This window comes from Hyposmocoma kahamanoa, unplaced genomic scaffold, assembly GCF_003589595.1.
Source record: "Hyposmocoma kahamanoa isolate Upper Pololo Valley unplaced genomic scaffold, ASM358959v1 192, whole genome shotgun sequence".
In the NCBI taxonomy this organism is placed as follows: Eukaryota; Metazoa; Arthropoda; class Insecta; order Lepidoptera; family Cosmopterigidae; genus Hyposmocoma; species Hyposmocoma kahamanoa.
Genome location: NW_020653719.1, coordinates 5,477,929 through 5,489,350, shown reverse-complemented (window position 1 = coordinate 5,489,350; position 11,422 = coordinate 5,477,929). Strand labels below are relative to the sequence as shown.

The window sequence follows — 11,422 nt, the reverse complement described above, 5'->3', positions numbered from 1 at the left end:
CAACCAGCATTCATAAAGAGAACAAACTGATGTCTTACTTTCTCAAACACATATCTTATATATAAAGAGTGATTATTCAGGAGATGATAAAAATGTCTATTTATTTGAAATTTCTTATCAAGGGTGTTAATTTGGTTGAATTACTTTAAGAATAGGTAAAAGCCAGTGTGTGAATATGAAGGAAATGTGATGTGAAATCAGCTTGCAAATTTGTATTATACAAAGCATTTTTTGCATTTCAGTTACTTTGTGCTTTAAGATATGACTTTGAGAAAGTAAGGCAACAAAATGCAAACTTTATTATAAGTCCTTGAAAATAATTGACATAGTTATAAACTCTGATTCACTTCTAATATAAGTCACATAGGTTTAAAGTATTATAGGTACTTTTAGGATATTGTTAGCCAGGTACCAAAATACTATTTCAGTAAATACCCCTGTTACTTTCGTACTTAAATTATTAATGGTACTGTGGAAAGTATTAATAAAATAAATTAATGTCAGAAAATCTATTGTAGTGATTTTAGGATTCTGACATTAAATTAACACTTTAATTACTAGAGTTAATGTATTAGTGACATTAGCCTCATTTGGTAAACAAATCCAAATAAATAAAAAACAAATCACAGGTGAATTATACTAACTAAAACGCAGCTAGTGACAAACAATTTTTTGAATCATCATAAAAATCATAGAATATTGAATTTGTTTAATGATATTTCAGCTATGCATTGTTAGGGTAGTTCCAATAAGTCAACAGCGTTAACTAATTTCAAATGTTTATAAAAGAGAATTTTGTGCTCTACCTTTTGCTATTTAGAATGGATATTTGACCATTTGGACAACAGTATAATACATGAGACATTTTGTTACCCAAATAGAATATATTAATTAAAAGGAGTGGCATCTCTGTTCTATTTTTAGTAGTTGTGATGGATACAGCTTTACAGTGATTGTATTTTTTCAATAATCTAAGGAATAAAAATGTTTCTAGTTTTGAAACAGTGCTCAATTTTAAACCATTGTCTTAGGATATAATTTATTGGACACTACAATAGTATGTATATTCCAATATTCAATTCAAACAGAATGAGGCTTAAAGAAGACTTAAAGAAGCCTTAAAGATAAAGAAGATATGAGATAAATAATATGTGAGTTATGTTTACATACTTTACACTTAATATTGCGTTCAACTTTCTTGACTTTGGCTTCACAGAAGGCTCCCTTATACTTGGCACTCACATCTGTGCCGACTGGCAAGAAAGGAGGGTCATCCCCCTGCTGGAAATACAGTTAGCATTACAATAGTGTATAAAACAATGAGATTGTATACAGAAAACAATTCTACACTTACCATGCTATTAGGGTAACTTATATACTCTTACGCTTGTAAAATCTGTAAAAAATCAAGTCACATTAGAACTACTGACGTAGTAAGATATTTTTCACGATCATAAATATTCACAATTAAATTTTATAAAATAACGGGGCTAATTTGGTAAACGAATAATTTTTTTGCTTGAGTGACGCTACTGGCCGAGCGCTGAACATGCGCCAGCGGCACATGAAATTCTTGAAACAGCACATAACCGAAGAATAAATAAACATAACTAGAACGAGAATTGCTCATTTACCACAGTTGATTACAAGCACCAAGCGAATGGAGTGAATATGAAAGTAGATTGCGCGGCAAATGAAAGTGACCCCATACGAACCTTTGAATCACTATATAGATGTGTAGCTTTATGTATACCGATAATAACACGAGATTAACACAAAAACCAAGTTCATTTTTACATCAAATAATTCAATAAATAAAAGAAAGAAATCGAGCAAACACCATCTTCCAGTCCTCAAATGACATAAGCATAAATTGTTACTATAAGAAAAAAAATCACTCACGTAGTCAAGTTCCATTTATTATATTTGTTTGGCAACCCCACTCAATTCGGTTAGTAATTTTCCGACAAATTTCGAATGATGGAAATTTTTCCGGAAAACCTAAATTATTGGAAAAATGGAAAAATATAATTAGAACGCTCATTTTATGTTCTTCCTTTAGGAATATTTTTGAAATTATATTTAACGTGATTATTAATATAATTTTGTAAAAAAATGAAATAAAAAATAATTATCAATTGGATTGGATAACAAAGAAAAAATACCTAACTTAACTTCAACTTTTGGTATTAACGTCAAACGTGGAAAAATGTCCGGAAAAATACGATTTTTTTCAAAATAGAAAACTTTTATATGATCTAACACTCATTTCGATACCCATAAAAAGGCCCCGAAAAAGTAGATATAAATAAAGTTGATACTCTACTCAATGCTCAAGTCAGGACTTGAGCAGACTCGAGTATGATTTCAAGCACTGGAAATACGACCCTAATGGCAAGGACTTGAGTATGATTTCTAGTGCTTGAATCATCATACTCCTGACTAGAGCATTGAGTATAGTTCTAGAATACAGCCCTTAAAATGATCGCGCGACTAAAGCCATTAGCATAAAAAGGTAACAAGTACAATAAAAAAACGTACCTACAACATAAATATTAAAAATTGATTCAAGCATGTAAAAATTATTGTAATCTGTTGGCGCGACTCTATTCGTGATATTTTTTGACACACACAAGTATACTAAAGAAACCAGAGAGAGGTAAAAATATACTTTTGTGTAGCTCTTTTACAGTTGTCTCAAATGTTTGTATCCCATAATAATTCAACACAAACTAATAAAATGTCACAAATGAACATTGAACACGTCAAAATTAGTTTTTTTTGCTCTAGCGTTATTCGAAAAGATGTTTTGAAAATGTATTTGTTGACAATTGGGCTGTTTTGGAGCACATAGAATTTGCCTGGGAAATTTCTTTGTTTTGAAATTTACCGTTTGTGATAACACCAGCTCAATGAAGATGAAGGCATTAGTCGCGACTGTGATCAGTCTTGCGCTTACGACTGTGGTTATAGGCAATGCCTACTACCAGAAGAAGCAGTTTTATCCATCGATAGTGTACCTAACAAATTCTAATCCTAGTATGGCTGTAAGTACATCTATTTCAGTATAATATATTTATTTTTTTGACTGTGAAAATCCGCCATTTTCCGGTATACATGAACTTTAAAAGTCCCAACACTGAAAGATCCAATTTTGAGCAGGCGTAGTTCCAGGTGTAATTGAAATCGTTTCAAATTTCAATCTATAATAGATGAGCTGTCTCTAAATATATAAATTGTAACATTTTATACTAATGAACTATAACTATACAGCAAATAAAACATTTATTTGCAGGTAATGTACTTGCAAGCCTTTATATTAGTGTTGCTCATTGGCAAGGTACTGAGGAAGATTTTCTTTGGACAATTGAGACCTGCGGAGTTTGAGGTAAGAACTTAAACAATACATAAACAACAATACTCTTGATTTGTTGTGCAGTTCAGGTATATTAATTTTGTAGCTTCATATCACTTTTACTTCTGCCCTTGAATCATAAACAGATCTGTTGTTATGGTTCAAGGATCAATTACGGATCCAGATGTTCCTAACCTAACCCAATAATTTAATTGAGGCTATCAGAATAGAAGTGGTATAACTCACATTTTTTTTACAATATTATTTTATGTAGATTTTAAGGCTTTCATGGTTATTCTCCATGGAGCGTACAACCGTTCCGAAATATCGGGCTACGATAAATAAAAAGAAGTCATACCGTGGTAAGAAACCTGAAATTAGTGATATTAATTTAATATTATTTTAAATTATATTAAAGTATATAATTATTTTATATTTCAATGCTATTTTCACATATATGAAAATATCTAATTATTAATTTATTATATATGAAAATAACATTGAAATATGTACTTTGTTGCCTTTTAACGTAATATTGTGGAAATAAAATAAAATTTGCTTTACACCAGTTTTGCACTGATAGCTTCTATTATTCTTCAAAATAGCCTTTGCTATTGCCTTATTTATTTTTTATTTAGCCTAGCATTTTCATAAATTAAATTTTTTTAAATTCCACTAAGCCTAAAGACAATGCTATGCTATTTCTTTTGTATAAGTGTTATTTACATTGAGCCAAAGGGTATGGCTACCTGTACAGATGTATAATATTAATAATAGAGCCACTAATAATGTAAAACAGTGAAAAAATACATTTATTATTCTTATTCATCATTATTGTTTGCATTGAGAGGTATTTAAAATTGTAATCACAAGGTGATGTCACTATATTGTCACACCATTACTGCACTTTAATGTGTTAAGTTGTAAGACTTGCTTTCTGTAATGGACTCCTTATGACTTCTTAAACTGCAATATGTATTAATAGGTTTTAGGACTTATTATTATTATTGGTATTTATTGTTTTATATCTTTTTATTTGTACTCATAGTATTATACTGTATTACAAGCCTATCTAGAACTTGTCTATATAATAAAACACACCCCTCATGGAAGAATGGCACAAGTGGAATTACGTCAAACATGTTTATTGCTCCATAACATACATAAAAATGTAACCCACATCCTCTCCTATTTTTGTAACTCTATTGCCAAGCAATAGAGTTTAAAAAATTGGGGAGGATGTGGGTTATGTTTTTTGTATCCAATGGAGCAATAAACGTTTTTGACTTAACTTCAAGTGCCATTCTTCCATTTCATGTCCGATGTCAAATCTGAATATAAATGAATGAGAATTGTTATTATTAGTGAAATTTTTTTTCTTAATTATATTATTGAATTGATACACATTGTAAGTACAATATATCCTTTTGTGGCATACAATTCATAGGTTCTCAGTCTTAGAAGCTACCTGGTATATTTTACACTCTTTTGTGTCATAACTACATAGCAACATGACACAATCCTATGCTTTACATGAATATCTAACTCAACTGCTTATGCTTTTAATAAGATCAATTCTGTTTGTTTACATGAAACTATTTAATAGTATTTTGCTCATAGCCCAGTTCAAATTACCTGTAGGTATTTTGTATAATTTAATAATCTATATTCTATTATTATATATATTATATTCTATATTCTAAAGCGACCATCTCAGTGTTAGAACCAGTTCACATGACAAGCATTGTGTTAATACTGGCATACAACTACACTAATTTTATTCATGAGTAATCACCTAGTTTTCATCTGAACTGGGCCTTACTTTACTACCTGATGTCATCCTTATATTGTCATTAGTTCTATTTTCTAATATTTTCTACTAGTTTTATGCAATGCTCACAATAACACAACAGTTTTAAAAATGTATTGCATACTTTTACTCCTAAATGCAATGTTTGTATTCCTGATGACTGAACTGTATTTGATATATATTTATAAGTAAGTAATAACATATATTATACTATTAACTTTTTATTACTTAAGCATGAAATACGTGCGAGTCGGGCGCAAGTCGGGTCGGGACCGCGTTCTGACCCGACCCGCACCCGCTCTTTGTGTGTTTCACGCTTTAATGAAGGTAATAATTTTGTATCTTTAATTCATTTGAAATGCAATCTGTTTAAGTTAACTCATTTGAAACGGAAAGTTAGAAAAAATAGCTTTCCATTTTTGATATATCTATTAATGAGTCAGTAAAATTACAAATAGCTTTTAGTTGTATATAATGTTTTTGCTTAGAATTTATTAGTATAAATTGTTGTAATATAACTGATTTGTTTAATTTTGTTGCAGCACTTAATAGAGAGATCCTGGTATGCAATAACAGAGACATGCCTGGCGTTCACAGTGTTCAGGGATGATTTTAACCCCAAGTTTATTGCACTCTTCACCTTGCTTCTATTCCTGAAAGCATTCCATTGGTTGGCCGAGGATAGAGTTGATTATGTGAGTTAGTTTACCCTTGCCGCAAAAAGTATAAGTTCAAGCTCATAACTTTTAATAAGTGGACAAACAAAGCATTAGTTTACTTTCGATTAGAAATCGTAACTATTTTCCATTATAAGAATTCCAGTGTAATACCCTACTTTTCCCAAATTTGAGGCACCACTTATTCAAAATCAATATCCCATGAATGTGTATTAATTGAACACTTTTAAAGTATTTATACGAAAAGTACACGTTTTTGCATCATGTGTCTTTGGTAAATATGACAATTATACATTGCTTTTCATGAATAGTGGCCAAAACAAATATAATTAATTTTTTGACAGATTACACAGCTGTATTCATAAGGTGCTCAATTTTATAGTGACACCGAGTTTTCCATTGGTTAAAGTTTCGTCCTACGTCACGAATTTAGAGCATGCAGATCCGGCCCCGTTCTTAAAATTTTCATTCCTGGTACTGGACTCTACTCGGTACTGGTATTCCCGGTACAACGTCAAATAAAAATAACCACAAAAATTAGTAAAATCCCACGTATTGAACTGCAGGTGCTACCTGCATATAACCGGTAGAACGTCTCGCTCGCACATTTAACTTATTTTACTATACTATCTCATTTCGTCAATCGATACTTACCATTGTTGTTTCTGTTAATGAAATACAAAAACTATATTTTTCACTTTAAATAAGATAAAAGTAAATTGAAATATGACGAAAAAGTACAAATAACATTTGAAACGTGAATTTTCCCTCTATATTATACTTGACGCAATAATTTCGTCTACCTGGTACTACTGTGTACCAGGTGGTAGACTACCGGGTATCTATAATTGCAGTACTGAGATTTATGCCACCTCGCCATCGGGATTTCCCGGTATTTCCGGACCCGATTATTCCTGGGAGGGTCACGATTCGTCAGAGACTCTTCAGAATATTTTAACCATTTTCCTGATAAATTATTACATTTTTTGCAATGCAGCTAATTTACAAAGCCATGTAGTACAGTCATAATTGTAAGCGAAAACCTACTTAAACATATTTCATTTAATAAATGCACATTATAATATATGGAACATAACATTGTAATTTCATTCTATTTTGAAGAACCATTTTCCTCTACTGGCAATTTAAACGTTGATGTAGGAAATCACATCTACCACTATGCAGTCTAAAAGTAAAAACTATTTTTTTTGTCAGATGGAAAGGAGCCCAGTCATTGGATGGCTGTTCCACGTGAGAATACTGACTCTGCTCGGTCTCCTGGCCCAAGCGGATATATATTTCATTCACCATGCATATCAGTTCACAACTTCAAAAGGACCCTCAGTGCAACTAGTGTTTGGCTTTGAGTATAGCATTTTGATCATTATGATTTCCAACATTTTGATCAAGGTAAGTTTTTTTTTGTTTTAATAATGTAGTTTGAAGACTGGCCCGGTATTAGGCGTATCGCCAACCGCAATAGGCAAATAAAGTTTGTGTCATCTTCCGTTAAATATTTAATTTCGATTGACACGCGAGTTGCACTCAGACTGCACTGCAATTGCAAAATAGCGATTGAAACGCAATAGGAAAGCAGTTTGGATACTGTGGGCACGGCAACTGAATCGCTACTGCATCACAAGTGCAATTGCGCCAACTGCATCTTATCTACTTTTCAACTGCATTCCATTTTGCAATCACGAAGCAGTTGCAACTATATGTCTACACCTAGATACCACTACATAAGCATAAAAGGTATTTTTAAATCCTATCTTTCGTGAACTGGATGCATGAACTCTCACCACTAACAACGCATTTTGTTCACTCTTTGAAATACATGAAGACATCGTTGCGTATCTATAAAAATGTCGCAGCCGTGACACGACGACGTCACAACCATTCGTTAGGCTATACTGCACTCGTATTGTGTGGGTTTGTACATATCGTTTCTCTTATTCCAGACAGGTTGATAACTCAATTTTACTAAAAATGTCGATTATGATTATGATAAAGAGGGAAGTATAAAACATCCCACCGGCTGCATATAACGACCTACCACAAGGGCGCGTTCCTATTATGTCGTAATGTTTTACTTATCGTTGGACGACTGTCGTGTCTAGCCTGTTCCCATATCACGACTATCTGTCGTGATTGTGTCGTGGAAACGTCCAGTCACGATTCGTCTTATCACTTTATCTTTCGACTACATAGGACAAATGAGCGAGCCGTCTCGCTACGCACGTGTCATGTGTATAATGCAAACAACTAGTTTAAAAACTTATGCACTGGTACTTAACTCTAAACTTGATAATCTTTAAGCGGCAATACGGGCGCGTTCCCATTATGTCGTACCGTTTTATTTATCGTTGAACGGCTGTCGTGTCTAGCTGTTCCCACGCGATCGTGACGACAATCTATCGATTCACGGTAGCCGCCTTGTCTGTTGCACGACATAATCGTTTGAAGATGCGATTATTTGTCGTCACATTTTTATCGTGACGTTTTATTTATCGTCGGAAATGACAGTCAATCGTGTTGTTGTGTGTGAACAAATTCATTTAAATATACAACCACGATACTTCAAACTGCACGATTATATGTCGTCATGACATAATGGGAATGCACCTATACTGGTTTGGTGTGATAGTTATGAAAATTGAGAAAAATTTGTAATGAGTATCTATCGTACGACGCAAGCACATAGAATGCACATTCGTGATGTCCGCTTGTTCGTTCCGTGGCTTAGTGGGTATAGCATCTGGGACGGTATGCTAGAAGACGCCGGTTCGAATCCGGCTGGATCGAAGGAATTTTTTTTGAGTGTTCGAGCTTTGTATTAATAATTATAACAAACGAATGAAATATGTTCACTAACTAAACTGTAAATTCACAGTACGTACTCCATGCCATCGACTCGCGCTGGGAAGCCCCATGGGAGAGTAAAGCGGCAGTACTGCTGTACACAGAATTGGCTATCAACTTCCTTAAAGTTCTGCTTTACGTCGGATTTGTAGCTGTCATGGTCCGCATCTATACCCTGCCGCTTTTTGCTTTCCGGCCAATGTATGAGACTATGAGGTAAGTAAATTAAGTGTTAAATTATAGTTGGAAATGAATTTTTTTTTTGCGAATAATTTTTTTTTTAATAAACTAACGTTTCTGGCTCTTCAGATCCTATGGTCACAACTATTAATTTGTCAAAGGTTGCGTTCTTTATGGGTATAATACATATATGTATATCTATAACCCGTTCTATTTTGGAAAAGGCTGTTAAATCTGGGTTACTCTTTTACTTGGAAGCTATTAAGATAATGCCATAGTGTTAGTCAGGATTCAGGAAAAAATGCAAGACGACAAGAGCTCTTGTCCGCGTAGTGGATGAATCTCTTGCTGCTTCAAAAGACAATCAAAGCAGATACCATTAGGCAAAAAGAATACTGCAATTAAAAAAAGTCAATAATTGCTTCTTGGTTTTCTTTTTGTGTGACACAACAACACCGATTGCCTGGTCTCGAAACTAGAGAATTCCCTGTATTATGAGTACCAGAGCAACGGAATTTATTCCGGGGCACTTCTCAGAACACCCACACCAAAACCAATTTAGAAAAGTTAATTTCCCAATTTGAACCTACCGGGAATCGAACCCGGTACCTCTTCATCCAGCGCCATATTAAACCGTTGTCAGCTCTAAAGTCGCGCGTTTAACAGTCTTGTCAGAACCATTTTAATAAGAAAGTTAGATTTACATGGCCGTGAAAATAAAGTATGTTCAGGGTCACAAGCTATTTTGATGGTCGAATACAAATAGTGGAATGTGATCTCCAAAGTTTTGGAATTACAACATCGACTGCTCTAGCCGTTAATAAAGGAGAGCTGCCGTCCCCTAACTTAAAACACGGCGAACTGACAAAATCATTTTTTGAGATATCGTAAATACCCATAACCCAGTTTTAGAATATTGAGATTGTTTAATGATATTTCAGCTATGCATCGTTAGGGTAAGCTCCGATAAATCGAATACGTTAACTAATTTTATTATTTGTGCTCTATCTTGTTCTATTTAAATCGGATATTTTACCATTTGTCACTAGCCGCGTTCTAGTTAGTGGACGGCAGAGTGATACAAGGGTCTGTGCTCGGTCCGACGCTATACTCAATTTATACAACTTACTTACCTACCCACGATAAGTATCTCCTTACCGCACATGTACGCAGGTGACACTCGATTACTCGTGACACTAAATGTTGATAGACACGAAATCGATCGGTATATAGAACTGCTCAATGGAGATCTAGTGTCTATAGTTGAATGGTCAAAGAAAAATAGCCTATTGGTAAAAGCTGGGAAGTGTTCTTGCATTGGTACTAGTACCAATGACCATTTAAGAACACAGGCATCATATAGAGCCAGTACATAATTCGAATCCGGTTATTACGATTGAGGGTCAGCAAATTAACGGATCTGTTAATATGCGCAATTTAAGCCTTGTAATGGATGGCATACTTAAATTTGAGCCACACACACAAATTGCCACCTGTTATGCATCGCTAAAATAGCCGTATAAACTAAGACCATTTTTCAATACGTGAAGAAAAAATGGCGAGTTTTTGTAGTTACAGCTTTTTCCTCAAATTAATTTTAGTTGTAAGTATTAATACGTTTTGAGTTTCTTAACTGTTTCTTGCTTGTTTAAGCTGACGGCTATATAGTCAATGCTAAATAAATAAGTAATAATTAAATACGTAAATCAGTGCGGCTTAGACTATGTGATGCCCTAGAATTGTTTAATTTGGATTATTGCGATGTAGTCTACGCGCCTTGTTTACTGAAGAATACGGAGAAGATTAAACGGGTGCAGATCTCTTGTATCCGATTTTGCTATGCAGTCCGTGCACGCTCTTATATTACCGCTTTCCTTAATCCTTTTGACTTTTTAAATGTGTCCAATAGACGTAGATTAAATTGACTTGTCTGTTATACGAGTATTTGGCGATCGAATTGTGCCTTTTTCCTTTAATTCCTCGGATACATTTCTTCAAGCGAAGCTTTCGGTTTGCTTCGTCTAAATGTTTTAATGACGTGTCACCCTCGCTTAAACTTAGTCAGTCATTGCACATTTTCAAGCAATAGCTACTTATCGTACAGAAATCACAAAGTTGCTAGACTAAATTGCTACTGCATTAAATTGTAGCAAATTGTTCCTATGTATTGTTTTAAGTTTATCATTAGTTTATTTATCACCTGAATAAATTTAAATTTATGTTAAAAATTTAAATCTGTTCCTAGGCCGTTTGTATACATTATTAAAAACTTACTTTATAATTACAATCCTATAACCCTTAATAGAACAATAGGCGTACCTTACAATGTCGTCGAAAATAAGTTATTTTCCTTCCAAGTTATATGATACGATATATGAGATTCTCTATCAAACTATAAAAATACATTACAGTACATTGACAGGGGACGATATAAACTATTTATATACGCTTGTAAATTAAGTCAACATAAGTAGGTTATGTTAAAATGTTTATAAAACTGTAGAGACATTATTTATTTATACAAGTATACAAAACAGA

The 11,422-nt window shown here is 33.5% G+C and overlaps 2 protein-coding genes across 2 annotated transcripts in view; one reads left to right on the top strand and one right to left on the bottom strand.

Annotated features, from left to right (window-relative positions):
• The window catches only part of LOC113226671 (AT-rich interactive domain-containing protein 4B), a 20,396-nt gene extending 19,011 nt beyond the window's left edge, over window positions 1-1,385 (bottom strand). Inside the window, exons 1-2 of the mRNA XM_026459392.1 lie at window positions 1,355-1,385; window positions 1,171-1,281 (exon numbers count right to left, since the gene is read on the bottom strand). Of these exons, the coding sequence (XP_026315177.1) occupies window positions 1,171-1,281; window positions 1,355-1,357 (114 nt within the window). The 5' untranslated portion in view covers window positions 1,358-1,385. The remainder of the gene's footprint in view (window positions 1-1,170; window positions 1,282-1,354) is intronic.
• A 1,456-nt stretch (window positions 1,386-2,841) lies between these two features.
• Window positions 2,842-11,422, top strand: part of LOC113226495 (E3 ubiquitin-protein ligase synoviolin) — a 17,329-nt gene continuing 8,748 nt past the window's right edge. Inside the window, exons 1-5 of the mRNA XM_026459129.1 lie at window positions 2,842-3,047; window positions 3,296-3,388; window positions 5,708-5,860; window positions 7,058-7,252; window positions 8,736-8,920. Coding sequence (XP_026314914.1) covers window positions 2,913-3,047; window positions 3,296-3,388; window positions 5,708-5,860; window positions 7,058-7,252; window positions 8,736-8,920 — 761 coding nt within the window. The 5' untranslated portion in view covers window positions 2,842-2,912. The remainder of the gene's footprint in view (window positions 3,048-3,295; window positions 3,389-5,707; window positions 5,861-7,057; window positions 7,253-8,735; window positions 8,921-11,422) is intronic.